This window comes from Emys orbicularis, chromosome 1, assembly GCF_028017835.1.
Source record: "Emys orbicularis isolate rEmyOrb1 chromosome 1, rEmyOrb1.hap1, whole genome shotgun sequence".
NCBI classification, from domain to species: Eukaryota; Metazoa; Chordata; order Testudines; family Emydidae; genus Emys; species Emys orbicularis.
In genome coordinates, this window is record NC_088683.1 from 271,493,913 (window position 1) to 271,510,922 (window position 17,010).

At 45.8% G+C, this 17,010-nt stretch overlaps 1 protein-coding gene across 2 annotated transcripts in view; it reads right to left on the reverse strand.

Moving 5' to 3' along the window:
• Window positions 1-2,681: 2,681 nt before the first annotated feature.
• Window positions 2,682-17,010, reverse strand: part of CLDN10 (claudin 10) — a 107,710-nt gene continuing 93,381 nt past the window's right edge. For both annotated transcript variants that reach the window (XM_065423620.1, XM_065423619.1), the window contains exons 4-5: window positions 3,804-3,911; window positions 2,682-2,808 (exon numbers count right to left, since the gene is read on the reverse strand). In XM_065423620.1, the coding sequence (XP_065279692.1) occupies window positions 2,682-2,808; window positions 3,804-3,911 (235 nt within the window). The remainder of the gene's footprint in view (window positions 2,809-3,803; window positions 3,912-17,010) is intronic.

Genomic DNA, 17,010 nt, shown 5'->3' on the forward strand with positions numbered 1-17,010 from the left:
GGTGGCGCAGACAGACAAGGGGGCACGATATGAAAAGTTTGGGGACCACTGCACTAAGTAGTGAGTGATTTATCCTACACCCGGTCCTGCTCCTATTTAAGTCAATGGGAATTTTGTTATTGACTTTGGTGGCAGTAGGTTGGGACTCCATCTTCCTTGGGGTTGCACAGGGAGAAAATCAGGACAGACTTTGGCTCCATTGCTGGAATAATCATTTAAAGGCACTTCTAAAAGTGCACCTAACACTGCAGACACTTCCTTATGAGTCTGTAGTCATGTACTCTGTAGTCATGTCAGTTCCATTTGCTTCAGTAGAGCAGTTAACGAGAATAAGCCCTAACCTGAATAAAGGACTGCAGGAGTGGCCCCGATGTCAGAAAGAACATCTTATAGGTAAGCTTAACATGAAACAAGATCATTGTGGATTGAATGTGAACTGCACAGCTGAAACTAATGCCTACCTACTTTGATATGAAAAAAAAGCCTTGGAGAAAAAAGGAAAATACAGATGGGTCCAACTGATTTAGATCAAATTTAGAATTTGGACCATGGCCATTCTGCCTGTCCAAACCTCAAGAAAGGTATGGGTTTGATTTTTGAAGAAGAAACTATAATTCATTATAGGTAAGACTACGTTTTAGTCACGGGTATTTTTAGTAAAAGTCACGGGCAGTAAACAAAAATTCATGGCCCGTGACCTGTCCATGACTTTTACTATATATCCCTGACTAAAACTTGGGGGGAAGTGCAGCCTGGGGGGCACAGAAGGTGCTGTGTGGGATGGGGGGATGCCATGGCTGTTCGTGGGGGGGGGAGTCATGGTCTGGGAGGGCTTTAGGGGGGCTGAGGCAGGCTCCCTACCAGCCTCCTGGGAAGCGGTGACCCCAACTCCTAGCTTCACATGCTGCCTCTGCTCTGCCCCAAGCCCTGGTTCTGCAGCTCCCATTGGTTGGGAACCACAACCAATGGGAGCTGCAGGGGCGGTTCCTGCGGACAGAGGCAGCACGTGGAGCTAGGAGCTGAGGGAGGGGAGTTCCTGTTGCCTTTCTGGGGATCCCCCTCAGGTAAGCACAGCCCTGCGCCCCATCCCTGAGCCCCCCCCCACACACACACACCCACCCAAACTCCTGCTGCTGGGTAGCAGGAAGGCCCAAGACTGCCCCAGCAGCAGCCGGTGCACCTGGCCAGGAGCTGCCTGAGCTGCTCAGGTGGCCCTCGGGCCAGGGCCACGATCCGGCTGCAGAAGTCACGGAATCCGTGACCTCCATGACAAACATGGAGCCTTAATTATAGGGCATATGTCCCAAAGGTGTGCTGTGGTCATTCATAATCTCTTATTAGATAAATCTGACTTGTTGAATCATCATACAGATAACTGTCTGAAAATTGTCACCGTTCCAAGTGGAAAGAAAGACAATGCTGCTCACTCTCTCCCTGTTACCTGAGAGCTTAAAAATGTTTGCCTAACTAATTCAAGATCATCCAGCAGGGCTGCCACGTGTCAAATAATTACATGTGACATTCATGCATTCGGCGGCCCTCTCACGCATTCCCACTGCCATCCTGGAATCTCCTGCAAAGTAGTCCGCAGGCGTTGGCTAAGAGTTTTCCTGTAATCACTTCTAGTGGCTGCTGGGGGCCATTCTGGTGCCAGGTTGTTGCTGGAACCTAGCCAGTCTGCAGGAGGAGTAAGCAACTGGCAGAACAAATGGCTTGCTAGCAGCTGCAGTAAGGAACAAAAGGGGACCAGAGACAAGCAGAGGGAGGGGCAGGTGGGGTAGTGGTAGGCTGGAGGAGGGATGGCGGCAGGCTCAGAGGATACAAGTTGAAGTGGGGAAAAGCAGAATGGAGGCGCTTGCCCCAGCCCTCCACCCAAATCCCCAAGATCTCAGGTGCTGTCACTCTGCCCCCCAAAATTTCCTTTCAAGTTGCCTTAAACTCAACACACCCCTCTCCCACAGTCTGCCCCGACTCCCTCCAATATCCTGGACACAGCTCTCTTCTCTAGGCTCCCTAGTCAGCCCTGGTTCTCCCAGCCCCTAAACTCTTGCTCTACCTAACTGTTTCCCTCTCTTACTTCTGTGGGATGTGAATGATTGGCTCTTGCCTCCCTCCACACCTGTTCCTCTGTTCACTGGCACCCTAAGGGAGAAATAAGGACCTGATTTTCAGAGCTGCTGATCACCTCAGCCCCTGTTGACTTCAACTGGACTTGCAAGGTGCTTAGCACTTCTGAAAATCAGGCTCTAAGTGACTGTTTCTCACTGGTGAAAAATTTCACATAGGGAGCTGCACAAAACTTGACTTCTGGCTCCAAATACTAAACCTATTTTGGAACCTGCTCCTATACTGCTGCTGTGATGTACTGCATTAGATGCTGTGCATTTGATATCATACAAATAAAGTAGGTGACATACTGTTATCTGTAAATATCCTATTTATTTTTTGTAGAAAGCAAAAACAGCAAGTGATTTACAGATACATAATTTATATATAACACCAACATAAATCTTAAAATATTGTATAAGAAAATTTACATCAATATGTAAAATGCTGCAAGTTAATATTTTAAAAATTCATTGTCCTGGTGGTGATTATGCTGGTACTCATCTGGAAATCACTCTGTGAATGAACTGTACAAACTGATTTGAAAACTGGCTTTGTATCTTAGAACAGTACAATTAAACATAAGCATTCTTGTCAAAGTGCTTTGGAGGGCCTTTTGGTGATTTCAAATCTGCTGCACTATTGTGGACCTTTGTCCTAGAAGACATCACAGATGTGGCTCCATTGTATGTGTACCCCATTCTGAAAGACAAAAAAATATCCATTTACAGCTCATTCTATGAACAGGTAACAGTTATATGTTTGTGTGTAAAAAATATTCAAACTAGGAAAAAATGTGTGCTTTCTCCCAGCAAAAAACAGACCTATTATCAATTTCACTTTGCCACCTCTCACCGGTAGAGCAAGATCAAACAAGACCAACACCTCAGTGGCTATGCATTAAAACATTCTGTTTAGGGCAGCAGAGACTCCTGCTCCCTAACTTAAATCTCTTCTGTTTCCATCTAATCTACTACCTTTCATAGTTCCCCTCCATCATCTTCCTCTTCTTCAGTCTACTTCCCTATTAATGTGTACATCAGGGGTCGGCAACCTTCGGCATGCAGCCCATCAGGGTAATCTGATTGCGGGCTGCGAGCCATTTTCCTGACATTGACTTTCCGCAGGCACGGTGGACCGCTTCCCGCAGCTCCCATTGTCCAGGAACAGCGAACTGTGGCCAGTGGGAGCTGCCGGGGGCCCGTGCCTGCAGACAGTCAACGTCCGGAAAATGTCTTGCAGCCTGCCAGCAGATTACCCTGATGGGCTGCGTGCCGAAGGTTGCCAACCCCTGGTGTACATTGTCTAACAGTCAAGCAATTTAGGATTACTTCCGTTATGAAGGGGCAACATGTATCTGTTCAGAATACCCATATGGTATGTTGGCTATACTATGCAACTGATTGCTTTTCTATCAGTTTGTGACACATGGTAGCAACTTTATAAGTACATGCAATCTGAAACAATGGTTTTCCTGAATGTTGGTTATGACTTCTTAAAAAGAAAAACATTAACTTTAAATTCTATTATTTTCTTTTTTTCACACAATTCTTTTCAAAAGCTGGTTGTAGAATTGTTTTGGAAGCATAATCAAACTCCAGCTGTATAGCTTACCTTTCTATATGTTTAATAATCACAAATTTGCTAATATATTGATTTATTTCAATAAAATAAGTGCAACCACTTAGGTTCTGTACCTTGGGGATTTACTGTTTCCAGCTATTGAGAAGCAGAATATACTGCCACCAATTATGCAAAGTGATGCTCCAGCCCATCCAATGAATAAAGCTGCTCCTAATTCATACCTGCAGGAAAGTCATAAATATGTTAATAAATTGTTTGCTCGGGATATATTCTGAATTTAACAGTGTGTGTGAGACATACAAACAAGCTAAACAAATTAACATATTTTGCTAAATAACTTTCAATACATAACACAGATATAATTGCAAAATGAACAACAAACTAACCACAAATACCGTTTCTCTTCTCATGTATTTTCCTTTTACTCAGTGAATGAATGCTGATCCTAAGGCTCAGATGTGTCTCTCTGCAACACTTTTCAGCCTGCACAGCCAGCCTGAGAGCGCCTCGCCCAGGTAGGTCTCTCTAGACCAGCATTGCTCAATGACCAGTCCATGGACTGGTGCCAGTCCCTGAGACCTTTCTGACACAGTTTAGGAAAGCAGCAAGCCAGTCCCTGGTATCAAAAAGGTTGAGAAACACTGCTTTAGACTACATGAGTCTGAGTGACGAGTTCTGCTCCACACCATAGTCGCCAATGTAAGCCCTAAGCCCAGGCTTCTCTCTGATTTCAGATGCTCTGTGCTTCCCTAGCTTTGGCCCATATATCTAGTGTAGTTTCTATCCCTCCCCTACTAATGTGGATTTGTCCCCTGCTGTGAGGAAGGCTGCTGCCCTGCCTCCTATAGCGGGATGTGGCTTTCAGTGAGGTCAGGAAGAAAGGAACTGCCAAATAGACCATCCTAGTGTGGGTCAATAGAGTGTCCATGACAATGCTGATTGAATCAGGGTGCAGCTGGACCATGGTCGGAGACAGCTGGTAGGCAAGGGAGATGTTGTGGATATGATTTACCCCACGTCCAGGGTGATGTGCGCCTGTATCCCGTGAGGGGCGTAGAATTTGAGATAATGGGGCGCGTCTGGATAGTAGGGGTTGGTGGTCTCACAGACCCTCATGTAACCAGCTATCCTGGAGCAGGATCTGGAGGAATTCAGGGAGATTGTAAAATTCAGGGAAGAAGAAGGTCACCAGGAGAAGGACCCAGACCCTCTAGAGGCAGGGAACCTGGATCAAGGAAGTGTTGCCCGAGGGTTTTAAAGCAACAGCTAAAAGAAGACAGGAGAATCTGGGAGGAGATTCTTTCCCCTCTTCTAGTAGTTCTGAATAACTATATTTATACCTCTGAAGTCTCAGAACTGGGGGTAGCAACTCTAATCTACTGCTCGTCCTCCCCTTCCCTATTTCTCAGTCCAAGGCTGGCCTCTTCATTAAGATGATCTGGCTCAGAAAGGCTGCAGGCTCAGATGTCTCCTCATCCCTTCCCAGCTGATACTTCCGCTTCCCCACCAGGCTCAGGGTGAACGTTATAGCTTCTAAATCATCCATGGGGAGCCCTAAAACCTTCATCCCAACCTCAGAGCTCAGCACAGGGAATAGGGACCCTCCCTCCCCACCCCCGCCAATAGTGCTGTGGTATCCGGATTGTATGTTCAAGAAGTCTGTGTGAGAAGCTTATAGTCAATCTGCATTGATGAATAGGGCAGTTCAATAGAAACCCCTGTTTGATGTGAAGCAGAGGAAAGATTTAGAGACAGCACATTTTTGCTTTAATTCTGAACACTATTTCTATGTCAACAATGCCTACTTTAATATGAAGTGAAACATACTGCTGAAAATACCCTTAAACTGTTCTGTGAAGCTCCTGAATGTTTTCATAAATGTGTTATTATTATGATAGTGTAACCCACATACCTCCTGGGTGTGGTGTTCTGTCCCCTCTAGTGGCATTGAGACCACTTAGAGATTAATGAGTCTGCTATAGCTTTAGCTAAGGGCCATGTGGCTTTCCACTCATGCAGTAGAGGCTTATGCATTTAGCTCCAGAGGAGCCAGGTTCAATCCCACCCGCTGATGACCAGGGTCTGTTGGTGTTACACTAGCACCTAAGAATGCTAATCAAAACTCAGATTATGTAAGGTACAGCACAGATACATAACACAGAAGAATGTCAGCACTAATGTTCTTACCAGATTTATTGAAACGTGTAAGTTGTTACGAAAGAAAACTACAGCAGTAGTAGTTCAAAATGGAAAGTGGCCAGGTGGCATATCTAAATTCACCCATCTTTTTGTTTGTTTTTTGTACCACATGTAATTGTTCCTCATTAAGTTATTGTCTAATGCTTTGCTGGTTTCATATTTGTGGGTTTTATTGCTGCATTTGGTAATCCCTTCCCTTGTTTGTAAAGATGTTTTTCTTAAGTCTCCCTTGTGTTGGAATGGAAATGTGTAAATAGCACTGTGCATGCAAGGCCATCTGAGCCTCTGCATGCTTTAAAGTTAAAGGGGCCATAGCAGGACCCAGAGAAACATTTCTGAGTTTCAGTGCTGAAGCTTGAGAACTGGGAAAGACAAGTTATCCAGACCCTGAAATACCACCTAGGGCATGGTGGTCCTTCCTTGTCTTTCCCCCTGCAAAAATGGTGGAGGAGGAGCCAACCTTCCCTTGAAGAGCTGGGAGGCAAGAGCAGGCCATCAGCAGGTAAGACTGAGGATGAAGGAATGGTTAGACCTTCGATATCTCCCTTTCATCATCCTTGAATTATTGCTTCTCTCCTTCCTCCCGTTAAGTATAAAGCTGATTGTAGACATGATCACATTATATCCAAATTTCAACGGCAACAGTGCAACCCAGAATTGACACCTATAGTAAGAACTCATTTACTTGATAAAATATTCTGTATGATGGAAAAGACACTCGAAACCAATGTAATATGCACCAGTGCAATTATACTCCTCATCTTATAGCACTCATATTAAAAAGGAATGCCAAACACACTTTCTGTAATATCCATATCATTAACCATCCAGTAAAAAGAGAAAACTTATTCAAGACATCAAGTTTATTTTGTTTCAAGATAGTTAAATACATTTCTTGATATCTTGTTTAAATATTTCTAATCTAAAATGGGGTTCAAAACTAAATCAGTACTTTAAAATTCAGACACATATTGCTTTAGTTGTTTTGTACAATTAAGATGCTGACTACAGACCCCCACAATCCAACAACATAGGTCTAGAATTGGAAATGTGTGCTTTAATAAATCTGACACCACCACTTTGGGGGTTTAATATCTTTGGTCTGTCTCATCACCATTAAAAGAGCTGATAGATGCTAAACGTTTTATGGGTGATGTCCTAAGTTTTGACAGCTGTCCCATCCTGGCCTCTACCCAGTGGCTACTGAAAGCATCTGGGCTAAGAAGCTACCAGGATGATAGCCCCGATAAGGCACCACCCACAGGAGCTCTGATTGGAGGATTGCCCAGCTCCACTGATTGGTCCAACTACACTATTTAAACCGGAAGGAGGAACAGGAAGTTTGTCTGAGGCTGCAACAAGGTGGCTTCTGATTGTGGCTGTATTGGACCGTGCTTTCTACATCCAACCCTATTCCTGATTCCTGCTCTGCTCCTGCCTTTGCCCCTGTTTCCACCGTGCTTCTGCTCTGTGCTTGATCCTTGCCTGTCCTCCTGCCTCAGTTACCAGTCCTGGCTCTGACTCTGGCTTGACCCTTGGCTTTGGTATTTGACATCTGACCTCTGCTCTGATCCTCAGCTTCGATTCCCGGTTCGGTCTCTGGCTTGACCCCTGGCTCTGGTAACTAGCAGTTGATTATGGTGCTGACCCTTAGCTTCATTCCTCAACCTGGATGCCTGCTCTGCCCACTAGACCTGATTCCTGCCCTGACTACTTGGCAAGACTGCCTACATTCCAGTCCATAACATTATGACTGTGCATCACTTTAAGTTCAGGGATAGAGCAGTTGCTTTTCCTGCTTTCCTCTAAGATTTTTCAATCCATATAGTTTGTCTGTATGTGGTAATTTCTTTTATTGATATCTTCCTGCACTTTTGCCCAAAAGTAGAATAGAACTTTTTCTCCCCCACATTGAACTAAAAAGATAGTTTCTTTTCTGGCCAAGGGGTGGCACAATAGTGCAGTGTGGCTTTATACCAATGATTTTAGTCTCCTCACTAATGTTCTCTGATATTTCTATTTAATCCCTCATCTCTAGTTACAAAATGCATTTTCCCAAAATTCTTTCGCTACGTCTCTACAAAAGAAGAGCTCTTTTGACTTACACCAGTATTTGGTATTAAATCATTCCTGCCTAATTTTCAATGTCATTTATCTTCCTCCTATTTGAAATTAGTTGGAAAAGAAAAATCTACCATATCAACCTCTATACAGTACAATTAATTTTATCTAATCCCAATTTTGCAGTGCTTAAGTAATCAACCTCAAAGCTTGCCATCCGAACTCCATTATGTACCATATTAAAACCCATTACATACCTTGTTGCCTCTTGAAAATTTTGAAAACACTTTCTTTACAAACAGGTCTCAATATTTTTGGTTTTCCTTCCTTTTGTTTTGTTGTTAAGAATATTTAAATGAAATAGGATCTTTGTTCTTTAGAACTTAAACTAGCTGGCTTCGTAAGGGCCCAATCCAACTTCCACTGAAATCAATGGCAGTCTTTCAAGTGACTTCAAGGAGAGCTTGATCAGGCCCTAATACCATATAAGCTTCATACAGTTTGCTGAGAAATTGGTGAAGAACAATTCAGAGAAGAGCAATAAAGTGTTTAAGGGGCTGGAAGCACTGACTTTTTGCAGAAAAACTAAAAGAATGAAAAAGGTAGAGCTTGACTAAACAACTACAGTAAATTGTGTCATGAACTGAAAACCATCCACAAGTGTTCAAATGTGATACACTAAACAAGAGAGATTTAATGTAATCAAGAAGGTAGGACTAGGTAATATAGGATTAAATTAAGCAAAGAAAAATGTACCCAGATGAGGCGTGCTCCCCAGTGAACAAGCCAGAATCTTTAGCCAGGTTCTTTGAATGTTAATCTGGTTGTGAGTAAATAATAAATGTATGGTGTAGTAGGTTAATGTTTTATTATCTTTGCCTTAAGCAGTTTCAAAGAAAAAAGCGGAGGGGAAGGAACATAATACTCTCACCTTTTTAATAAAATAATTTTAATTAAAAAAGAAATTGAGAAATAGATTCAAATTAGTAAACTAAGGTTCAATTAAAGGCAAATGCAAATATGGTTGGTACAGAAAGAAATAATTAAATTCAGAACTATATAATGGGGAATGATTCTTGGAACAGTAGGACTTAAAAGAAAGATCTGAATTGTATAAACTGACAGAATCAACAAAGCAATGCTTTTGGAAAAAAGGCAAAAGCTGTGCTGGGCTGTAATAGCGACGTGAAAACAATCAGGCTAATTATTCTGCTTACTCATTACTGACTTACTCTTGGAATATTGCATTGAAGCTGAGCACCACATTTTAAAAAAAACAGGTAAATTGGAGAGAGCTCAGAGGAGAGCATCAAACATGATACAAGGTTTGAAAAATAAGACCTGTGAGGAAAGGTTAAGAATATGGTGCATAATTAGTACAGAGAAAAGGCGGCTAAGGGGAGACAACTCTATAAAAATGAAAAGTGAAGTTGTACCGAGGATTCAGATAAGCTATTCTCCTTAGTCAATAAGAATAGCTAAAGATATAGAACTTAAACTGCAGCAAGGACTATTTGGTGTAAACATTAGAAAAATCAGCTGTGGAAACATCATTATTACAGATATAGTGGGAGATCCATCTATTGGAGATGGGTTAGGAAAAGTTCAATCAACCTTGCCCATGCGCAGGTTGCTGTCCCATTCTGCTCCAAACAGTCTACACGTGCCCTAGAAGGTCAGACTTTTACCCTCTTTTAGAGTTTGACTTCATTGGTAATGCAAATAATCACATGATCAGAACATAACACTCAGCATGAGGTTTCTCCCTAAGCAAGGCTGTTCCTAGGGTTTCCTGCAGGACCTTCGGGTCTCTGCCGCTAATTCTCTCTGACCAGAGATTTGTTCCCACCTCTCTATGCTGCTGGAAGTAACAAGCTGTATCTGCCACAATAAGTCAGCAGAAGGTACCCGGCAGCTTTATGCAGGTTTCTGTTTCCTACTATCAAGATGGGTCAACACAGTCCCTGCATCTCTGTATGGGGTTGTTATGAACCCTGCTACACTGTTATTCTGCTGAAGTGCAGAAGAATAGAGTGAGGCTCTTCCAGTTCAAATGATGTTGCTTATTCCTCACCTGGTGTCATTATTTTTAGTTAATGGTATCACAGTCCTCCCCACAGCACCAACTGTGTTGTCACCAACAGAACCTTACAACTTCAGGGGAGGAATATGTAGCAGGAGTTGGTGAATTCCTAAGCAACAGAGTTTTTCTTTGAGTGCTTGCTCATGTCAATTCCAATCAGATGTGTGTGTGCTGCATGCACGGCAGCCAGAAAACTTTTCCCCTAGCAGTATCTGTCGGGTTGGCCTGGGCACTTCATGGGGTCATGCTGTCATGGCGCTCAATAAAAAGCCCTGCCGACCCACCACCCCCTTAGTTCTGTCTTACCGCCAGTGACGGTTAGCTGGAACATTCATTCTCTTGCTTCGGCAAGCTTCCCCACTTTTAGCAGTGAACTTTTTCCTGTTCTGCATATAGTTAGCAGTTAGTATTAATTTGTTGTCTGTAGGTTTAGTTCGGGGTACCTCCTCTCCCCCGTTCTCTCCCGGCACCAGGGCATGCCGGGGTCCCCGGGTTTTAAAGGCTGTGAGGACTGTGGCAAGTCTATGCTCAAGAGTGACCCACACACTTTGTGTTTGAAGTGTCTGGGAGATAGTCATCTCAAGGACCGCTAGGCCGCAACCTCCGCCTTGGTTTTGGCTCCTGGCAGAGGAACAGAAACTCCAGAAAGAGACCTAACCCTTCTTCAGGCCAGGGCTCTGGCCAATCGAAGCCATCCTCAGGCCAAAAACAGGTCTTTTGAAGGCGTGCTCGAGGATGGTGCACCAGTACGAACACTGGATCCTCCCCACCTTACCTTCTTGTGTCGACTATCCCCTTTCTACCCTGCATGGGCCCATATTACATCGGACCGTTGGGTGCTCAGCACGGTAAAAAGGGAATACTTCCTCCAATTCTCATCCCTCCCACCCCCCTTCCCTGTCTCTCTTCAGGGACTCTTCTCACGAGCAACTCCGCATACAGGAGGTGCACTCGCTCCTATCACTGGGGGCAGTGGAAGAGGTTCCTCAGGAGCTAAGGGGCAAGGGTTTCTATTCCCGATATTTCCTAATACCGAAAGCCAAGGGCAGGCTCAGGCCTATCCTAGACCTGCAAGATCTCAACAAGTTCATGAAGAATCTGAAGTTTTGCGTAGTCTCCTTGGCCTCCATCATCTCTTCCTTGGATCCAGGGGACTGGTATGCCACCCTCGACCTAAAAGACGCTTATTTTTGCAATCACTCCGTCCCACAGGAGTTACCTCATGTTTGTGGTAAACCACATTCATTACCAGTTCACAGTCCTCCCATTCAGCCTCTCAGCGGCACCTCAAGTGTTTACCAAATGCATGGCGGTCGTGGCCGCTTTCCTAAGCAGGCGACAGGTACGGGTGTTTCCGTACCTCGATGACTGGCTGATCAAGGGCCGCTCCAGAGAGCAAGTGGAGGTGCAAGTCGGGTTCATAGCAGTGACGTTCAATGAACTGGGCCTCCTCCTGAACATGCAGAAATCAACTCTATCCCCAGTTCAGCGGATAGAGTTTCTATTGTCAGTACTAGATTTGAGGCAGGCCAGGGCATGCCTCCCGGAATTGTGGTTCCAGGCCCTGGGCAACATTATTTGAACTCTCAGGCAGTTCCCTACCACAACTGCAAGGAATTGCCTGAAGTGTCTGGGACACATAGCCGCTTGTACCTATGTGGTACAGCATGCCAGGCTCACACGCCGGCTGCTCCAATTGTGGCTAGCCTCAGTGTATTGTCCGGTTCAGGACAGTCTGGACAAGGTCGTCACCCTCCCTCGTCTGACCCTCGACTCCCTCCTGTAGTGGTGTGTGTGTGCGGGAGTTCCCTTCGCCAGACCTCAGCCATCCCTCTCGTTGGTGACGGGCGCCTCAGCGTTCGGGTGGGGTGCACATCTGGGAGACCTCAGGACACAAGGTCTCTGGTCTCGGGCAGAGCGCGCTCACCACATCAACATCAGAGAGCTGAGAGCGGTACGCCTGGCATGCCAGACCTTCCAAGTTCAGCTTGCAGGGAAATGTGTATCGGTTATGACAGACAACACCACAGCGACGTTTTATATAAATGAACAGGGGGGTGCATGCTATTCTCCCTTTTGCCAGGAAGTCCTTTAGCTGTGGGACTTCTGTGTAGCTCATTCGATACACCTGGAAGCATCGTAACTCCCCGGAGTACAGAACGAGTTGGCGGACTATCTCAGCAGGTTGTTCCATGGCCATGAGTGGTCCCTGTGCCCGGACATTACGAACTTTAACTTCCAACAGTGGGGGTTTCCTCAGATAGACTTGTTTGCCACATGGCACAACAGGAAGTACCAGCAGTTTTGTTCCTTCCTGAATCACAGGCTGGGCTCCATCACAGATGTGTTCCTCCTTCCTGGGGAGGGCCACCTCTTGTACGCGTTCCCTCCCATCCCTCTTGTTCACAAGATGCTCCTCAAAGTTCGGAGGGACAAGGCCTCAGTGATATTGATAGCTTCAGCCTGGCCCTGTCAACGACATGTCTGTGGAAGCCCCAATCACCTTGCTGTTCTTCCCAGACTTGATAACACAGAATCACGGCCGTCTCCAGCACCCGAACCTTGAGTCACTGCATCTCACGGCATGGAAGCTCCATGGCTGAACCCAAGGGAGCTCGCTTGTTCAGATCCGGTCAGGCAAGTCCTCCTGGGCAGTAGGAAACCCTCCACCAGGGCTACCTACTTGGTCAAATGGAAGAGATTTTCAATCTGGTTGGCGCAACACCATCCATCTACGACGCTTTTGTCCATACCCCTTATACTGGACTACCTTCTCCACCGTCGTTAGCAGCAGGGGTTGTCCATGTCGTCAATAAGGATTCACTTGGCCACCATTTCTGCCTTCCATCCAGATGCAGAGGCCCAGTCGGTCTTTGCCAACCCTATGGTCAGGTGCTCGACAGGCTATATTGCACGTCTGACAGCTGGTCCTGGCATGGAATCTCAACCTGGTCCTTTCCAGGCTAACGGGGCCACCTTTCAAACCGCTGGTGACATGCTCCCAGCTGTACCTCTCATACAAGGTGGCGTTTCTAGTAGCAACAACTTCAGCCAGAAGGGTGTCTGAACTCAGGGCCTTAACATCGGAGCCTCCTTACACCGAGTTCTATAAGCAGCATGGGGCAGGGGTCGCTTGCTGGAGGATTCTCTGCGACTTGAAGTCTTTAAATCATGATTTGGGGACTTCAACAGCTGAGTCAAGGGAGAGAATTATTCCAGGAGTGGGTGGGTCAGCTTTTGTGGCCTGCATCATGCGGGAGGTCAGACTAGATGATCATAATGGTCCCTTCTGACCTTAAAGTCTATGAGTCTATGAGACAAGGTTCAGCTCAGGGCACATCCAGATTTCCTTCCGAAGGTTGTCTCCCAATTTCACATTAACCAGGACATCTTCCTCCCAATTTTCTGTTCTAAGCTGCACTCAAGTGGCAAGGAACAGAGACTTCACTCATTGGACATTCACAGGGCATTAGCCTTTTACATTGAAAGAATGAAGCCATTCCAGAAGTCAATTCAATTGTTTGTGGCCATAGCAGACAGGACGAAGGGGCTTCCAGCCTCTTCTGAAAGGATTTCGTCGTGGATCGCATCCTGGAGAGTGCTACAACCTGGCAGAAGTGCCTGCCCCTCTGCTCACAGTGAACTCCATCAGGGCGTAGGCATTGTCAGCAGCGTTCCTGGCGCAGGTTCCGACACAGGAAATATGCAGAGTAGCAATGTGGTCCTCCGTACATACTTTCACATCGCATTACCCAATCACCGAGCAGGCCAGAGACAGTGCAGTCTTTGGTAGAGCGGTGCTCCAATCAGTGGATATTTGAACTCTGACCCCGCCTCCAGAATTTAGGTTTGGGAATCACCTGATTGGAATTGACATGAACAAGCACTTGAAGAAGAAAAAACGGTTACTCACCTTCTCGTAACTGTTCTTCGAGATGTGTTGCTCATGTCCATTCCAATACTCACCCACCTACCCCTCTGTCAGAGTAGCCGGCAAGAAGGAACTGAGGGGGTGGCGGGTCAGCAGGAGGGCTCTTTATTGAGCGCCATGAAGGCACAACTCCAGGGGGCACCCAGGCTGATCTGACAGATACTGCTAGGGGAAAGTTTTCCAGCTGCCGTGCACTCGGCACGCGCACACCTGATTGGAATGGACACGAACAACACATCTCGAAGAACAGCAGTTACGGGAAGGTGAGTAACCGTTTTTTCCTGTTTGTGTGCAATAGCCCTAATATCAAAAAGGAATGGAAGTGAAATATAGAAAATGCTGTCTAAACTGAGATCCAATGCCAATTTTCCACGAGTCAGCAGTGTAACCAGGTGGCGTCAGCAGCAACAAAGGGCGGGTTCAATATCTAGGGGTTCCTCTTAACAATAGAAAAAAGAACCAGCTCAAGCCCCCACCCAATAATCTGGGAAAGGCAATACTTCCCCTCTCACAAACACTGAGTCTGTGTATAGCAAAAAAAGCCAAACCAACCCAAACCAAAAACACCTTTTAATAAAAAGGGAAAATTAAGCTAGCATTAATTTGGGAAAACACCACAACCAGAATTCCCAAGCATATGACCAAGAGCAAACATCCACCCCAGAGTACATTGGGCAGTGTCCTTTGCCTCAGTTTCTCACCTTGTGACATGAAAGTCTGTCCAACAAGTTTTCCTTTAACACACCACTCCCCTCTCTCTCTCTCTCTCTCTCCTACACCCCATTCACAGTTGCTGTCCTTGGTCAGTGAGGACCCAGAGTTCAGAGGCCCATTCATCTCCCACCCCAGGGTGGGGTGTGTCAAGCAACAGCTCAGCTACTGCACTGCCACAACTGGCTCATAGTTCCTGCCGTTCACTCTGCCACTGCTGCCGCTGTTCATGCTGCCACCACCAGGATTCACTCTGCTGCCACTGGCTGCTGCTGTGTCGGCCACCCTTTGCTACTGGTGTCTCTCTGCTGCAGCATCACTTTCTGAGGTTCTGCCACTTCACCAAGCTCTCAGTGATTTCAGCTGGCAGAAACCTCACTGCCACTGGGGAACCTCACTATTGGTGTAGTTTGTACAATCTCTTTTACTGCAACACTGTCCCACACCAGATGTAAGGCTCAGCACCTGATTATCAGTGACTGCAGCTCTAGTGATCAGTGACCAAAACAAGGACTCTCAACTGAGTCTAATAAACTGTGTCTTTAAACAGTGTAGAGGAGAGGGTCAAATGTTGTCTAGGACTCCTTAGGCAGAGCCCACAGTACCAGATAGGAACTGGCCCTGCCATTTCTCCCCTTCACTGGGAAGCAAGTGAGGTTCAGTTTAGGGTGACCCCCCTCAATCAGGACAGGCCAAATACAGTTCTGCTGCCCTTTACTCATACCATAAGGATAACAAATTTCATTACCCACCCACCCCCAATACTTAAGTGATTTGAAACCCAACACCAGCCAAAAGTGATCATTTTGGCAAAGCAGCTCTATCAAGCCGAGCACCTAGGCAGAGTAGGTGTGTCTATGTAAACATGGTCTGCTCCTGAAGTCTTTTCCCCCAGTTCATCGCTAGATGTCAGGAGAAAACTCATTCAGGCCCGGCTTACATCAGCAAGGCATCTGACACAATCAGGACATAGGCAGTCAGACCTAATGGTCAGAGCAGGCATCAGGAGGCAGGCAGGGTCAGTTTACCAGGAGCCTGGGGTCAGGCACTAGGTTACAGAAAGCAATCAAAGAGCGAAGTCAAGGACAAGCCAGAGTCTAGGTTCTAATCACAAACAGGGTCTGGAGCAGAGACAGACAGTCAATCTGTGCTATTGCTCAGACAGCTCCCCTTCGTGGCTTCCTGGTTTAAGTATTGGCACAGGCTAATCTGTGGGCTCTGCAGGGCCACCACTCAGGTCGTGCTGGGCAGTACATCCTGCTGAGCCCAACCTCACAGGGTCCTCCTGTGGAAGCCAAGCCTAAGCCTCCACTAGTGCTGCAGAGATGTCAGCAGCCCAGAGTCTTTATGGTCCTAGGTTCCACCCCTGCAGGTTCTTACAGCCTCAAAGTGTGGTCCAACATCACTAAACCTTTCTAGCCCGGTAATCAATACACGCTTAAAGAGAAATGGAAAAAGCTTGTATGCCAAGTAAATTCAGATAAATATATTTTAAATGGTTTATGGTGTGCATCATGCTAAGAAGGTGAATAAAAAACAAAACCACTTTAAAGGTAGAAAAATACTAGGACAGCAATAAATACCAAAAAATAAAAACTTGATAGGTTGAAAGCTGTCCATTAGGAGACAGATAAGCATGATACGACAGATGTTGATGGGATAGACTTTAGGCACTGGAATGAAGAGGAGGAAGGCACACAGCCATCCTGTAACAGCAGAATAATAATTACTGAGGCCCAGGTATGCAAGTATATACACAGGAAAGAATTTTTAAGGAAAGAATGCCAAAACCTGTTGCAGAGGGAGAGAGGGCAGTCAACTGACACACCACTCATACTCCAAAACAAGTTCATTGCTTGACCTATCCCTACTGGCTTTATTCCGGTATCCCTCTGCCTTCCCCTTTGCATGTGATGATTTGTGTGCTGACTCTTCACTTAAGACAGCCTTTTCATCTTCCAGGCAATTGCTGCCAGTGGTCATGAAGCAAAATGTGCTTCAAGCTTTTTCAAAGTTTTAGCCTCAGCTGTCTTTGATCACATGGGCTAGTGGATACCAACAACGAACAGTCTACAGAAGGCCCAGTGTAATTTTTGGAAAGCTTGGTGGTAGGTCTTTCAAGTAGAACTAGAGATGACTTAGTTATCTTGACAGGCATGTGCAGACAACATAAATGAGTCCTACCAAACTTTCCATAAATTAGGATATCAGTCCTTAGAGGCTATTGCCAACAGGATTTTCTGGGTGGTCGTAAGAGGAAACAGGAATTCACATCTGCTGGTTATGAACAGGAGGCCATTAATAAGAGAGAGGAACCCATTCAATTGCTGGATCA